Source organism: Lissotriton helveticus, chromosome 2_1 (assembly GCF_964261635.1).
Source record: "Lissotriton helveticus chromosome 2_1, aLisHel1.1, whole genome shotgun sequence".
Lineage (NCBI taxonomy): Eukaryota > Metazoa > Chordata > Amphibia > Caudata > Salamandridae > Lissotriton > Lissotriton helveticus.
This window is the reverse complement of record NC_136059.1, coordinates 1,679,866,969-1,679,883,456: the sequence shown is the minus strand read 5'-3', so window position 1 is coordinate 1,679,883,456 and position 16,488 is coordinate 1,679,866,969. Positions and strand designations below refer to the sequence as shown.

The window sequence follows — 16,488 nt, the reverse complement described above, 5'->3', positions numbered from 1 at the left end:
CACAAGGATGCTTTATGGTGTCTACTACTATTTCCAATTGGCCTTGCTTTTAGCAGATAAAAGATTGGAAGCTCTTTGCTCAGGATCACACAACTATGAGTATAAGACTGGGTTGAAACGCCAGACAGCTGGTTACCTTTTCTTGGCCACCGTGCCACTTGTCTCCCAATACAGTGTCGCTGGCTTCAGACGACATTGTTATCAGCATTTGCGAACCGCACGTGTACAATTGTGCTTGCCACACAAGTCCTTTCAGGGTCTGGGCTGCCTTTCCATGGGCTTCCGAGGTTTTCCTCAGCCAGCTGTGTTTGCTTAGCGAGGACGTGTTTAATAATTGTTAGCACTGGTTAACGTGAAGACTGCAAGGTGTCCGATCTTGTCAGATAACGTTGTAATGCATTATGTGCAAGGGACACTAGAGTTATGCGAGTCTGTGGCCACAGTATTTTCAACATAATTTGCAGATCTTAAAAAATTGTTTCTAACTCAAATGGATCAAAAGTTACTTAAATAGAGGCTACATATGTTACTGCGCAGTGGAAGGCCCGTCAGAAAGGTTAAATGGTCACCTTTCAGTTGTTTATTGTCGTATTCGTGTGTGAAACTGGTAATACCGAGGTAAAACCTTTGCCCAGACAGAGTCAATGGGTAAAAATGACAAAATAAAATAATGAAGTAATACTATCACAAAATTTGGAGCTGCAGCATTATTCCGCAAAACTGGCCTTTTCTTGCAGCATAATTTAGTCAACCCCGTCACATAATTTGGCCATCCTCTGCCGTGTAATCCCAGTGGCCCTGGCTACGTGTATGGAGGACTTGGGTCGAATATTTTCTTCCATGGGGGGGGGATGGGGTGGGGTTGGGCCCGGTGGGGAGAGTCTGGTCTGAGCAGACTGATCTTTAGACTGACATCACTAGCCAATTATCTATCTTCGAGGAATGACCAAACAACTCCCTCTACATGAGGAGTGACCAGAAGTCTTCAAACCAGATTTAATAATGTCATCTCCAAACCTATGCGAACGTTTCCCACCTACCCTAAATGCTGACAAATGTGCAAACTTGATGGACATCTCTCAGCATTAGATACAACTTAAGGTTGATGTAAGGAGCCTTCAAGGCCTGGAGCAAACCCGGGATATAGACAGTTGTAGAAAAATTGAGATGGCCATAGAATGGGAAATAATTTTCCCATCACTGTGAAGAAATTTGGCGTTATTTGTTTTAGAGGTAAATCCCACACTCAATGACACAAAGCACCAATCTCCTAAAATAATTAAGCTTCATTTCACTTGGTGTACCCTGGCAGGGTTGCAAAGCTTCCTTTACAAGGAAGTCTGCAGAAATGGCTGCGAAAATTCCTTTTGAACCCACCCTCACCTTGTGTCAGAAGATTCTAACCTCTGCATGGGCAGTCTTTCAGGTTCACCCTGGACAGCTTATTTGACAGCCTCATATTTACATCTTCTGGGCCTAGAGCAGATGCTTCATGACAGAGGAGACGCATTCTTTTCTGCATCTTATTTTTTCCCATTTGTTTCACTCATGGTTCATGGTGCCCTTTGCAGTTGAAAGTGATGTTTGTCAAAATGGTCTCTGCCGCTTTTGCCTTTCAGCTAGATGTGGAACGCACCCCATTGTTGAACACCAACCTGTATGTGCTTTATTCTACCACTCCTAACTTTATAAATAATCTGCATTTCCTCTCTCAAAACAAAAATGACTTTGAACCGCCAACTACCACCCTCATTTAATGCTGAATAAGCTAAACTGAAGACAGCAGAAGAAACGATGAATGCAGAACCATGCTTATGGAGTTATGATGGGAGCAATATTCAAACTTGCTTGAAAGGGTCATAAGAAACTTTTGGTGAAGTGCAAAGAACCCTGTTTCTCTAGAAAATTGTAAACTCGAACAAGCAGGAAACGTACATAAGACTGTGGATGAACTATATTCCTTAAATGCTAATGAAAATGTGATTATTCTCCTCCAACAGTTATGCATCTGACTTCCTAATATCCTCCATTAATAGGTTCAGAATATTATACATAATATAATTTCCTCTGCCCGTTAACATCAGCATCATCTTTGGTTCTTTAATGAGCAGACTTTGAACTGTTCACCGCCAAGTTTCTGATACTCTTCATAATAATCATGTCTGGATTTCCTAATGATGCTTGTGTGGTTCATTTTGTGCAGCAAGTTCTGCTCTCTTCTATAACTGTCATAATGCAATTGGCAAAAAATAGATAAGCACTCAAGATTATTAATGTAGTATGTAAATTACATGTGCAATTCTGCAGATACATTTTTTTATTGACAAACACAATGATCACAGTGCCCAGGTATGCAACAGATAGGCACTGTAGGTGTCATAATTTTCTTTCATTAGTCCTTTATTAATTTTCTTCTTGTATAAAAATACATCAATGAAATGAGAGATAAAATCCAGTAGCCAACGTGTTTCGTCCACACAGGACTTTTTCAGGGCTTTTGATTGGGCAAAGGATTTACCAGTTCCTTAATATGTACTGGCATTTAAGAACATCAATGTTTTATTAATTTGTATGGTACAGGAATTTTTTTGCTCCGTGAGAGGTGTGTTCCACTGCAGGACAGTGCAATTGGCTTGATATGTGTGCATAACAAGAACACATAAAAAAAGTCCTTTGAGAAACCAGACACTCAAACCAAGTGATCTGGGGAGACTTTGCCCCATTTGGCTATTGTCCTTCTCTGTCCAAGGTCAATACAAAGGATTGTGAGGCAGAAAGTCCATCTTTTGATAAAGTACTCCAACTGACTAAACAAGGTTCACATCGGTTTCCGTTCACCCGGGGTGGAGCCAGTCATGTGTTATTCTTTGGATATATCTTAGATGGACAATCTAAGGCGCTGTAGGCCATTTCGATGCGATCACTGAATGAGAGTGGAATTTCGAGTACAGCTCTTCCATGGATTAGATCATATCCCACTGGTAATTTGCAAATCTTACCCATTTCCTGTAGCTCTTCTGATGCAAAGTCCACCTCGAATGGTGTTTCCCGGGGCTTCTCCCTGTCACTAATTTTCTTAGTGTCTTCATTCAGCCTTTGGCTGCTCACATTCTGTCAACCAGCCTTCATTTTGACACATGCACCCATAACCCAATCCTCTTTAAAGTGCTGGATGATGTGGGTGAGCCACCAAATTATTCCAAAACATATCCATTGGCCATTCCTCAGTGGATGTGAGTCACAGGTGGAGATTATGGTGGAGGGCAGAAGCAACAAACTCTGGTCTTCTGGCCACCTCAGATGGGCAGTTCTACCCTTCCAGTCCTTCCTCCGTGACTTCCTCAAGATGGCAGCTGTGGGAGACGTTAGTTGAAGCCAATTGGATGGGAGCACATTTCCCATTGTTTTGTACATGGGAAATTGGGCACAAATGGATATGTAAAACTAGAAGGAACTTAGATATATGAGTATATGAGGATTACAAACAATTTTGGAATGCTACTTGAGCCTGAAGCTCGCCACTGATTTCAAGTTTAATACTAACGATCCCTGAGGAAGTTAAAGAAATATTTTTTGAAAAAAAATGCGTTGGCTGGACGATTTGTGTATATGCATATCTATGATAAAGAAGAATAAAAAAAGATTAAGTTTGCTACTTTACGATACACTGTCTTGAACATCATTTGAAAGCAAAATATTTTCCTGGTGCTCCATTCCATTTGAAATACTACCCTTCCAGGTTTGTCATTTCTTAACCTGTGCTTCAGGACTGGACTCGAGATTATTTTTCCCTCATCAAATATACGCGACTCAGGTTCACTTGTGTCAGTGCTTAACCACCACCCCCTTTTGTACCACTTTGTTCGCCATAAGTTGGCAGGGTATGCTCAGACATGAGTCCCTTGCTCACTTTGCCACTGGATTCAAGCAAGCCGGGCTGAAGACGGCTGAAATGCCAGAAACCGGTCCTCGGAAGCTTGTTTCCGGTCCAGAGAAGGCATGGCTTGGCAGTTCGGGCTGGACTGTTCCCATGAGGCACAGGGGCAGACTGATTTGCATATGGCCATGTCTGATCTGGGGAGGCAGAGTGGGCTAAAGAACGGTGATGGATTAAACCCAGATCTGTTGACTGGGTGTGAGTGTTTGATTGGTTCAGATGCTCCGTCCATCACCACCCCCTTTTGTACCTCAGTGCTTAACTTGAGCAGGTGGTTTCCGGTGCTTGGCACCAGCACTTAAATTGTCAACACCAGCACTTATGACCGATGCCACGTGGGCACTGCTTGTGTGATTTAGAGATGAGCCGAATTACGTTTTTTATTAATTTGACATACATTAAAATCAACTAATATCTGCCGGTCAAGCCATTCTTATAGCTTTGGAGGCCCGAATTGTCACACTTGTAGCAGTGTGATGGTTAGTAGTTGTCTAGGTACTGTCATTGGCAGTACTGACTGGGCAATGCGTAGAGCAAACTGCAATGGTTCCTGGATAGGGCCATGGCACTTAAAAAAAAAAAAAATTAAGCACTCGGTCCTGCGTGAACCTCATTGGCTTCCAGTGGAGCAGCACATTGCCTTCAGAATCTTTTAAAGTGTCCATTCTGCCCTATATAAGAAATCTAATGCTACTCTGCAGAGTAAAATATGTCCAGACGCCCTCATCCCATCCCTCCCTTTCATCAAAGTCATCATTTGCCCTGCGTTTCTCGTATTTGTCACCTAGGAGGGTATTCTACAGAAGGATCATATTTTAAATATGGGATATAAAAATGTAACTAGCACATTGACTACCACAATAGCATGAAGATAGGTATACACAGAAAAGTAAAGAGTTACTATTCTTATTTCCTCATCTATGTACTGAGACAGGTAACTTTACTTGATTTGCCATCTCTTCCATTTACGCCACCAACCCACATATGTCTGTCTGCCTTAACAAAAAAAATGCAACGCATGACGCCGCTACTTGACCAATAATGATCCAAAACACGCCCGCCAATAATAAACAAGCTAGCAGGCTGTATTTCAGATTTTTAAAACAGATCAGAATGTAGGTGAGCCCACACGCACGCTCGCTAGCGCCGCGAAGTTTTGTTGTTATGATTCAGCATGAAAAGCAGACACCCTAGCCCCTGCTTTACACTGTGCAGCGGGCGTGATTCACCCACTCTGGCTGCATGGTCCAGACGGCCCTCCCTCCCCCTCGGCCCCTCCCCCTCTCTTCCCAGGTCCCCAGTGGTCAGCAGCGCAGGCATCTCTGGAGCTGGGCTCAGCGCTGCATCTGCCCTATAGTCACCCGGGGCTAAATTTAGAATTAAACAAATAAACGTCGAAAATCACATGTTGCCGCTGGTCGCCAGAGGTTTCTGGGATTCAAACACGACAACACCCTGCAATACAGAATGAGGCCTCTTAAGCAGCATTTTGGGGATTTGGGGGGGTGGCCGACCAACGGGAGGCTCGCCCCCCCGGGGAAGTTTGGGGCACCAGAGGAGGGGGGGGGGGGAGGGGGAAGTTGGCCCTATGGGTGCGCCGTAGCGGCGCTTTTTGGGCTGGTTGGGCGGTTTGGGCTCCTTTTGGGCTGCCTGGGGACGGGGGGGTATATAGGTGGCCATTTTGTGTCACCGCGCACGTTTGTGGTGCGGTGACACAGCAGCCAGGTCGGAGAAACATTTTGTCCGATAGTGATTTCGGGCCCGGCGGTTGTGTGGCGGCGGTGCGCGGCTTGTCCGAACCGTGGGAGCGGGCTGAGGAGTGTGCGACGCTCCGGCGGTTTGTGGTGCGGTGATCCGGGTCGGCGGTAGGGGGCGTGAGGACGGGGATGGCGGCGACGGACCCGCGTGTTGTGGAGGCACTGAGGCTGTTGGCAGAGGCGGGCCGCATGGACTTAATGCGGCCCGACGTGCAGGTGAGGCCGCCGCGGCGCGCTGCCATCGGCGCCGCGGCAGCTGTGGCGGCGTGCGACCCTCCGAGGTCGCGGGTTGCTCGGCGGGGGGGGAGGGGGGGCGGGGGGGCGGAAGGGGGAGGCCGGGCGGTGGCCAAGGCTCCTGCGAAGGCCGCGGCCAAATCAAAGGGGGGGGCGCGGAAGGCCCGGGAGGCGGGGCGGAAGAGGCCGCTCGTTTTCGTGACCGGTGGGGAAGGGGGGGTGGGGGGTGGGCGGGAGGAGGGGAGTGCAGCGGTGGATGCGCGGCCGGAGGGCATGGGAGGTGTGGGGGAGGGGGGTGGGGATCGGATGGTTGTGGATGGGGAGGGCGCGAGCGATGGTGGGGGGGGGCGGGGGGGTGACAGTGCGGAGGGGCCTGCGGGGGGGGAGGGCGCTAGTGGCGGTGGGGAGCGCGGGGAGTTGGTGGGGGTGGGGCTGGGGGGGGCTGCTTCGCCGCTGCTCATAGAGGAGACAGATGTGGAGGAGGAGGGGGTGGGGGGTGGGGGGGGGGGGGAGGACACGGAGCTGGACTGGGGTGAGTCATCGGAGGAGGAGGGGGGAGGGGGGGCGAGGGGGCGGTTGGCGCTGGGGCAGGGGGCCCGGGGGGGGGAGAGGGGCCGGGCGGGGGTGAGAGGGCGGGGTGGGTCGGAGGCGCTGGGTGGCGGGAGGGGAGGCGGCGGCTTGACCGGCGAGGGGGGTGGGTCGGGGGGGGCGTTTGGGAGGGGCGGTTTTGAGGGGGGGGCTGGGGGCCGGGATGGGGGCACAGGCGGGCGGGTGGCGAGTTTTGGGTGGGGTACGGGGGGCAGTGGCGTGGCCTGGGGGGAGGCTGGGGGGGTGGGGCGTGGAAGGGGGGTGGGGCCGAGTTGGGGTTTCGGGGGGTGGGGTGGGCCGGGGGGTTGGGCGGGGGAAGGGGCTTGGGAGTTGGGGGGAGGGAGTGTCCCGGCGCGGCGCGGTGGCCATTCATCGGGATGGGGGAGGGGTGCGGCGATGGGGTGGGGTTTTGGCGGTGGGGGCAGCGCGTGGGGGGGCGAGGGGGGTGGTTTTTACCCTGGCATGCTGGACTCCACCTTTTTTCCTTGGCAGGAGCTGTTGGTAAGGCGCTCGGGGGAGCAGCATGCGGCTCCCACCCACCGAGTGGATGGGCCGGCTCTGTTTGGTGCGGACGGCCGAGCTCCGACGAGGGACCTGGCTCAGGGACTGGGCGAATGGAGGCGAGACGCGTCTCCGCCGGCCCCTCCCCGATGGGTCTCTACGGCCGCCGGGGTTGGGGGAGTAAGGATGGACACGAATATTTCTGGATTGCCTGCGAGTGTGGTGCCTAGGAGGGGGAGTGTGGACTTGATGGATTTAATGCGGGTGTGTCGTGAGCGGGCGGGTTTGAGCCGGGTGGAACTCCAGTTGGGGGGCCAAAGTGGTGTGGTGCCGGCGGATGGTGAGTCTGAGGAGGAGGGAGAGATTCGGGAAGATGGGGGGGCTGGTAATGGTGTTGGAAGTGTATTTCAGGTGCCAGCACGGCAGGAAGCTCCCAGAGTGACGGCCCCCTCGGCTCAACTGGTTAGGCGGCGGGACCCAGCAAGGACGCCGACCTTGACGCCAGGTAAGACAGGTGACGGCGCGGGGAGCGCTAAGAGGCGTTGTGTGCAGGTGTCCGTGGGGTCTGGGGGCGATGGGGAGGATGGGTGGCGGCTGGTGCGGGGTCGGTATGTGCGGGAGTCGGTACCGAAGGCGTGGGGTCGGGCGGGGCTGCGCCGGGCGGAGGAAGCGGGGTTGCGGCGGCGGGCGACGCGGCGCCGGGCGGAAAGGAGGCGGCGGGGGGAAGTAAGGAGAGTTGTGTAATCCCGGTGCGGAGGCTTCCGTACATGGGGCTGACCAAGCCGCTGGGGGCGCACCTTTCCGCGGCTACGAAGGAGAAGATTTGGAAGGGGGAATACATCGATATTTTGAAGCTGCTGCATAGGGAGTTGACATCGAAGGAGGGGTCAAAAGAGGAGGAGCAGGAGTTGGCTAGGCGCCCAAGGGTGCCCCTGACGCTGGACAATTGGTCGGCGGCGTTCCTAATTTACGCGAGCGTGTATTGCGAGAAATTCCCGGACAGGTGCGTCGCGCTCTTTAAATACATGGATGTGGTCCGACGGGCGCAGGTGACGTACGGCGGGTATGCTTGGTCGCACTACGACGAGGAGTTTCGGGCTCGCTTGGCGGGGGACCCCGAGGCCCAGTGGGGGGAGCTGGATTCTGATTTGTACCAGCAGACGATGGGAGGGGCCAAGTTTGGCCGCACCATCTACACGGCCAGCGGTTTGCCGCTGGCGTCCCCCCCCTTTTCGGCGCGCCCCACCCGTGGGGGGGTGGGTCAGGGCGCCTCCGGCAGCCAGGCCACAATCGGGGCCTGCTGGGATTTCAATAGGGGTGCCTGCGGGCGGGCGGCGTGCCGTTTCCGGCATGAGTGCTCTTCGTGCGGACGGAACCACCCGGCGCTGCGGTGTTGGGGTTCCGGGGGCCCCCCAGGCCAGCTGCCCCCGCAGGGGGGTGGATTTGCCAGAGGGGGTTCAGGCGGGGGGAGGGGTGGGGGTAGAGGGGGGGGAGCAGGGGCTCTGGGAAAGGGCTCGTACGCCGGTTAGGATCGAGCGGATGGAGCCCTGGTTGGCGGCGTATCCGCGGGCGGAGGATGCTGCGGTGCTGCGCAGGGGTTTTCGGGAGGGTTTTCGGTTGGGGTACGAAGGTCCCCGGATTGCTCGCTGGGCGGAAAACCTAAAATCGGTGAACGCGCACAAGGGCATAGTGCGAGAGAAACTGTTCAAGGAGGTCAGGGAAGGGCGGATGGCGGGCCCCTTCGCGGCGCCGCCGCTGCCAGGTTTGATCGTTTCCCCCATCGGGGTGGTGCCTAAGAAGGAGGAAGGGCAGTTCCGACTGATACAGCACTTGTCTTGGCCGGAGGGGGAGTCGGTCAATGCGTACATTTCGGCGGATTTGGCGTCGGTGACGTATTCGTCGGTGGACGTGGCGCGACGTCTGGTTGCGACGGCGGGGCGGGGTGCGCTGTTGGCAAAATGCGACATCAAGTCGGCATTCCGACTCCTTCCGGTGCACCCGGCGGATTACCAGCTGCTAGGGATCCAGTTTCAAGGTCACTACTTTGTGGATAAGGCGCTGCCGATGGGGTGTTCCATTTCGTGCGCACTATTTGAACGGTTCAGCTCCTTCATTCAGTGGGTTTTTTCCAGGCGCACAGGCTCGGAGTCAGTGACGCACTATCTGGATGATTTCTTCCTGGTGGGGCGGCCCGGTGCGGCGGATTGTCAGCGGCTGCTGGATGGTTTGGCCGGGTTGATGGGGGAATTTGGGGTTCCCCTGGCGCCAGAGAAGACGTGCGGTCCCAGTACGGTGTTGTCCTTTCTCGGTATCGAGCTCGACTCGGTCGCCATGGAAGCACGCCTGCCAGAAGACAAACGGGTGGCGATGTTGGGTCTGGTGGATGACATGTTGGCGAGGCGGAAGGTGACGGTGCGGGACGTACAGGTGTTGTTGGGTCATTTGAATTTTGCGTGCCGCGTGGTGCGGGCCGGACGGACGTTTTGCCGGCGTTTGGGGCTGGCGTTGTCGGGTTTGCCATTGCCGCATCACCATGTGCGCCTCTCGGCGGGGGTGAAAGAGGACCTGCGCATGTGGCGGGCTTTCTTGGAGCGTTTCAATGGGGTGCCGATGGCGCCGGCGGAGGACTGGGAGTGGGAGGTCACCATGTACTCGGATGCGGCGGGCGTCGGTGGTTTCGGCCTGTACTGGGAGGGAAAATGGTGTGCGGAGCAGTGGCCGGACCATTGGCAGGCGGGGGGGAGGAGCATTGCGTTCCTGGAGTTGTTCCCCTTGGTGGTGGCTGTCACGGTGTGGGCAGGGGCGTTGGCGCACAAGAGGGTGCTTTTTCGAGTGGACAACATGGCCGTCGTGCAGGTGGTGAACAGGCAGTCGGCTCGGGATCCTCAGGTGCTGAAATTGATGCGGGTGTTTGTCTTGCGGTGCTTGGACAATGACATACTGTTTCAGGCGCGCCACGTTCCCGGTGTGGACAATGACATTGCGGATGCCTTGTCTCGTTCACAGTGGGAGAGGTTCCATGGGCTAGCCACGGCGGCGGAGGAAGTCAGGACGCCGGTGCCGGAAGAACTGTGGTCGGTAGGCGAGGCCGGGTCTTTCAGTTGGTGAGGACGTCTGTGGCTGTGTCGACATGGAAGGCTTACGAGCTAGCGTGGGAGGAATTTCTGCAGTCAGGTGCGGTTCGGTGTGGGGACAGGTGGCAGCGCGAGGAACAGGTGGTAAGATTCATGTTGGCGCTTATGGACAGGGGTTTGTCGCGGGTGTCAATTGCGGGAAAGTTGTCGGCGGTGGCCTTCATGGGGAAGATGTGGTGGGGTTACCCTCCGTCGGCGGGGGAGTTGGGAACCAGGCTGCTGGAGGGGTGGGCGAGGGAGCGTGGGGCGACAGTGCGGCGGCGCCGTCCCATTTCGGCGGTTTTGCTGGCAGGAGTGATTGGCGCGCTGCCGGAGGTGTGCAGGGATGTGGGCGAGTCGGTGCGTTTCTCTACGTTGATGTCATGGCTTTTCTTTGGGGCGTTTCGAGTGTCGGAGCTGCTGGGTGCAAGGGGGCGGCGGGGGGTGCTGTGGGGAGAGGTGGAGGTGCGGGACCGGGAAGTGGCGGTGTGTTTGAGACGCTCGAAGACTGACCAGCGGGGGGTTGGTACCTGGGTGGTGCTGGGGCCGGGCGACACGGAGGGGGTGTGCCCGGCGGTTTGGGGCAGGAGGTTGATGGCTGAAAGTGGCGTGTCGGAGGGGGAGGTTTTTGGGCGGGGTGGGGGGGGAAGGGTGACGGCGTCGCAAGCGTTGTGGGTCTTGCGGCGGGCGCTGCGGGTCCTGGGGGAGGATCCCCTGGCGTTCGGGACGCATTCTTTTAGGATTGGGGCAGCGACGGAGGCGGCACGGAGGGGTTGGGGTAAGGAAGAGATTCAGAGGCTGGGTAGGTGGAAATCGGACGCTTACAGGACGTATGTGAGGTTGAGGGAGGCGGATGGTGCTTTGTCGCACTGATTCCCGATGTTAATCTATGTGTCTTTGCAGGTGCTGTGGCGGGGCCGGATGTGGCTGTCCTGAATTTGTATATTGTGGGACATTCGTTCGTCAGGCGGGCTGAACGAGCGGAGTGGGACAGACATCAGGCGCTCAATTTGGGATTGGATCCGGGGTTGTATAGATGTCATTGGAGGGGAAAAGGGGGTAGGCGTTGGCATGAGTTATTGCCATTGTTAAACACGTTGGTAAAAGGGGGGGTGTGCCCGGATGTGGTGGTAATTCACCTGGGCGAGAACGACTTGGTGCAGTGCAAGGGTTTGGCGCTGCTCAAGCAGATGAGACAGGACCTGCAGGAAATCGGGAGGCGATGGGCGGGCTGCCATGTCATATGGTCAGAATTTATTCCCAGGCGGGTGTGGAGGGGAGCTGAGCGCCCAGGGGCCATAGACAGGGCTCGAAGGAAGATCAATCGGGAGATGCGCGTTTTCTGCGCCAAGGAAGGGGTGGGGAGGATGGAGCACCCGGAGTTGTGCTATGGTGCTAACTATTTCTTCCTGGAGGATGGGGTCCACCTGTCCAGGTACGGCATGGAGCTGTACATAGTGCAGTTAAAGGAGGCTATAGATGGGGCCCTGGGGGTGGTTCGGTACCCCAGGAGACAGGAGTCCTAGTGGGGGGGTCGAAAGTCGTAAGCGACTTTCGAGTGGCGCTGTCCTAAGGAAATAGGGTGGTTGGCTGGAGGCCTGGGACTGCATGGTAGCGGGGGTTTGGGGTCATGGAGGTCATTAGGGGCATCTAGTAGAGGGGCAGGTTGATGAGCGTATGTTGTTGTATTACTGTTGCAATGTTCGGGTTTGCATTTAGGGGTGGGGGTGGGGGGCTGTTAGGCAGTTGTTATTTAGTGAGCAGTAGTTTTGTGCGGCACAGGCCAAGGGGGATGTTTTTATATGTGCACCTGATTCCAATAAAAGCGGCCTTTTTCACACACTTCTGGTGTCTGTGTCCGTGCTTCCCCCCCCCCCCCCCTCACCTACTGGTGTGCCCCAATGGGGATTTGGGGGGGTGGCCGACCAACGGGAGGCTCGCCCCCCCGGGGAAGTTTGGGGCACCAGAGGAGGGGGGGGGGGGAGGGGGAAGTTGGCCCTATGGGTGCGCCGTAGCGGCGCTTTTTGGGCTGGTTGGGCGGTTTGGGCTCCTTTTGGGCTGCCTGGGGACGGGGGGGTATATAGGTGGCCATTTTGTGTCACCGCGCACGTTTGTGGTGCGGTGACACAGCAGCCAGGTCGGAGAAACATTTTGTCCCACCCTCCCTCCCTTTTTTGCAGGGTTTCTTCGGGTTTTTTGGTGTTAGGCCCACGCTGTTTTCCCCTTGCGGGGTGGGGGGGGGGGGGGTGGTCGAGGATTTGTCCCGAGGGGCTTTTTTGGTTGAGGGTGCACTATTTAGGTTTGAGGTTGTGTTTTTTGTCGCTGGAACAGGTGCGTTGTGGGGCGCTGTCCTAAGGAAATAGGGTGGTTGGCTGGAGGCCTGGGACTGCATGGTAGCGGGGGTTTGGGGTCATGGAGGTCATTAGGGGCATCTAGTAGAGGGGCAGGTTGATGAGCGTATGTTGTTGTATTACTGTTGCAATGTTCGGGTTTGCATTTAGGGGTGGGGGTGGGGGGCTGTTAGGCAGTTGTTATTTAGTGAGCAGTAGTTTTGTGCGGCACAGGCCAAGGGGGATGTTTTTATATGTGCACCTGATTCCAATAAAAGCGGCCTTTTTCACACACTTCTGGTGTCTGTGTCCGTGCTTCCCCCCCCCCCCCCCTCACCTACTGGTGTGCCCCAATGTCTCCATATACAGCCCGACATGGACTAAATTGACGCATTGCTTTACACCTCACAACATATTCCACTTTTCACTTCCTGTCTGGCTTTACCTTGTCAGACCCCCCACCCCCCATTCCTTTGTTATGTGAATAGCGCCTACTAAAGCTTGTGAAGTTCCCTGGCGCTTTCGGAATCTAGGCGCCACGACCCCTACCGTCCCTGGCTAGTGGGTGACTGAGCCGAAGGGGTCTGCTGATATGTGTTTGTTTACGTCTCAGGCTGTTTAGAGATGAGTCACCGTGGGTGGTGGTCGGTGAGGAGAGCGTGGGCTGGAGTCTGGACAGTGGTTGGCCAGATTCTGGCGTGGGTCAGTGTGGCGCATTATGTGCACGGACGCGTGCACTGAAATGCTCCTGCCGCTTGTTAGGAGGCAGACATTAGCTCCACGGACAGTTGTTTTGTAGTGGCTTGAAACTAAACACACACACAGTGCACGCTGCTATATTAGGCACTAAAACAGGAGTAAAAAGTCTCGGACCTGATGGAATTCCCTTCTCCCACATATCCTGCTCGCAGTCTGTCAGCGTCACCCTACAACTGGTAATACCTGTGCGACCCTCTGCTTAGCAATGGAAACAGCACACAATTCTACCACCGCCTGCAGCACTGACCTTTGCGCTCAAGAAGCCCGTTTCCAGCACCCCTTCCCTCGGATGCTTTACAACTGCTTATAGCCAGCCGTGTGGCTCAGTGAGTTATTCAGTACTCTACTACACAATGAACTTGCAGCTAAGCTGTAAGCGCGCTAGAACGACACAACAGGCAGCAAGCGACTGCTGATACTCTCAGCAGCACATCACCTACTAAGGCAGGCATGCGTGTTACCTGTAAAGTCTTTTTAATGCATACTTTGTAATTATACAATGTACATTTTTAAAACAAGATATGTTACACAGTGTAAATATATTATGCATGCAAACTGCATTAATAAGACAATGAATACCATAATTTGTTTCTACATCGACCTTTCACATTGTGTGGCCAAGATCTGTGTACTATCTAACAAACATCCAGCTTTTAAACACAATAAAATGTATTTGCATCTATTTATCGCGTTTCACACGCGACAGTCGCTTGCTTATAATCAAGACAATCACTGCACCTACTTGGGTTACTCTTTTACTGACAGTCCAATAGCCAGGTACGCTTGCGAAGGATGCGCTGCACCCATGATTCACCCGTTATGGTAACCGGGACTCCTGAGTGAAACCACCAGCCGTCTGCAAAGCGCTTCAGCGCCTCGTCAAAGGTCTTAAGCACTATGTAACCCACTACATATATACTGGTGCCATATCTTACCACAACGAGCACCCGTCACAAAGAGGTTGAGGGTGAGCAGATGCGCAGCAGGTGGTAAGTAAGGATGACAAGCACGGGGTTCCCTGGACCACGACATTTATCGTGTTGCTGCTCTGTGAGGCGAAGCAGTGCTCGGCGCTCACTCACCTGGGTGTGTGATCCTGGCTCCGCCGTCCCAGGAGCCCGCACGCCTCCTCCCGGTGCTGCGGCGGCTCTGATGCTCTCAGACCCTTCCTCCCTGCTGGGGACCAGTGCCTCGCACACAGCAGTGCCGGGAGCCACCCTACCCCTGCGGCAGTGAGTCCGGAGGAGCCCCGGGCGGTGTGTCAGGGGCACAGCTCGGTACACCATCCGCACACCCCTCTCGGCGGGTCCACGGCGCCTGCACCACTCTCGGCTGGAACTCGGCAAACCTCGCTCTGTTCGCTATACACAGACAGCGTGTGTGTTTCTGAAGAGAAGAGCCGCCTCCCACCCGCCCTCTCCCTCCCCAGCGCCTCCCCTTCCCTCCCCGGCGCCTCCCCCTCAGCCGCCCCTCTGCAGTGACCGCACCTGCTTCCCGACCTGGCCCCTCCGCGCAGCGCTGCGCCTGAATATGGCCATTTGTTATGAGTTCCCGAAAGACTCTCCCTGTCCACTTCATTCCCATAAGCAAGTTATAACCAGCCTCCGAAAGAAATGTGGCCAGCCCGACCCTTTCCAATGTAGGCATGGGCGATTTCTGCTCGAAGCAGTTCTAAGAGGATAGGTAGCTAGCTTTGACACAGAGCTGGCCTGGCTTGAACTTTGCAATGATATTTATTTTATTTATTTATTTATTTAATGCATTTTTTTTAAAGCGCGGACTTTACCCGAAGGTGTCAGAGCACTGTACAATAGAACCAGTTATGGTACATGAGAGAAATGTTACAAAAATGAAACGTATAAAAATAGCAGGCCACAGAATCAAAACGCAGCAGGCAAAAGGAACACAATATCAAACACAGCAAGCAAAGAATGTACAGACAAAAATATAAATAAATAGAGCAAATTTACAATGATTGGTACAATATGGAAAAGCACCGCTTTGTAAGTTAATCCCATCCAAATCGAAGAAACTAGACAACTCTCTTAGTGTCTTCCCACACAGACGCTGAGTCTTGATATACATTTTCAATGCTCATTTAATGATCCGTTTTAGGAAAGAAAGCAGCCAACGCGTTTCGTTCTAAAAATAGAAATTCTTCAGGGCAAAATGATTGTTCCAATGCCCATTAATTTCCAGTCGTAAGGAGGTGGGGGGGGGAGGAGAAATCCTCTGTATCCTTATGCTCTTTATGTATTCCTTGTATTTTGAATTCCCCAACAGAGCTCCAAATTAGAAGTAGTGTATTTGCCCCACTCGGATATTACTCATTTTGCTGGTGCATAGTAATACTAGTAGTCAGTTAGTTTTAAAGTAATTTTTTCCAAAGTAATTTTTTATATAATGGCAAAAGTCTTTGGAACACAGGTCCGTCCTATACAATGTGATGTATATATTTTCTATGTCTCATAGTCCAAAGTCAATGAATATCAAACCGGTAGTCACCTGGGATGTTGATCTCGATGCATCAACATGCGGCGTTCTGCAGTTTCAAAAAGCCGCCGTCTCAGCTTCCTTGTGTGGTGAATTTAGGATCGGTGCCTTTCTCTTTCTTGACAGGTCCACTGTCCAAAGTGTTGTTGTATACAAATTTACAATGACTAAAGAACTTCCTGGCGGGGTCTGAGAAGGAAGGAATTAGTTCTGAAAGTGTCTTTGGAATAGAAGAGATTTGAGGCCCGCTTTGAAGATCTGGATGGAGGTAATGGCACATAGCAAAGGAGGAAGCGGGTTCCAGATTCTCACCGCATTACCTGAGAACGATTGAGCCATCAATTTTTCCCTTTTGAAGGAGGGGGGCTCAAGCAGGAACTTTTCGTCATTCCGAGAAGGTCTTGAGCCTCCAGACAATTTCAGTGTATTTGCCAGATAGCGAGGGGAGGAAGAGTGCAAAGCTTTGTGGGTGATGCATGTCGTTTTGTAAATAGCTCTAGCCTCGATGGGAAGCTATCGGAGAGAACACAGGATTGGAGTGATGTGGTCACTTCGTTGGGACCCTGAAATGAAGCTAGCTGCTGAATTGAGGGCGGATTTGAGTGGGGAGAGGTGAGATTTGGGAAGGCCAGTCAGAAGAGAATTACAATAATCCAGTCTAGAGAGAACTAGCGATTGGACCAAGGTTTTTAGGTCTTTCTCCGGGAAGAACTGACGAATCCCCCATAGAAGGCGCAGCTGATAACGTGTGCTCTTGGCAATGGAGTTGATGTGTG

General features: G+C 53.6%; 1 protein-coding gene across 1 annotated transcript in view; it reads right to left on the bottom strand.

Moving 5' to 3' along the window:
* LOC144818837 (ras-GEF domain-containing family member 1B) overlaps window positions 1–14,599 on the bottom strand; it is a 99,656-nt gene extending 85,057 nt beyond the window's left edge. The window contains exon 1 of the mRNA XM_078676625.1: window positions 14,302–14,599. Coding sequence (XP_078532751.1) covers window positions 14,302–14,505 — 204 coding nt within the window. The 5' untranslated portion in view covers window positions 14,506–14,599. The remainder of the gene's footprint in view (window positions 1–14,301) is intronic.
* Window positions 14,600–16,488: the final 1,889 nt, after the last annotated feature.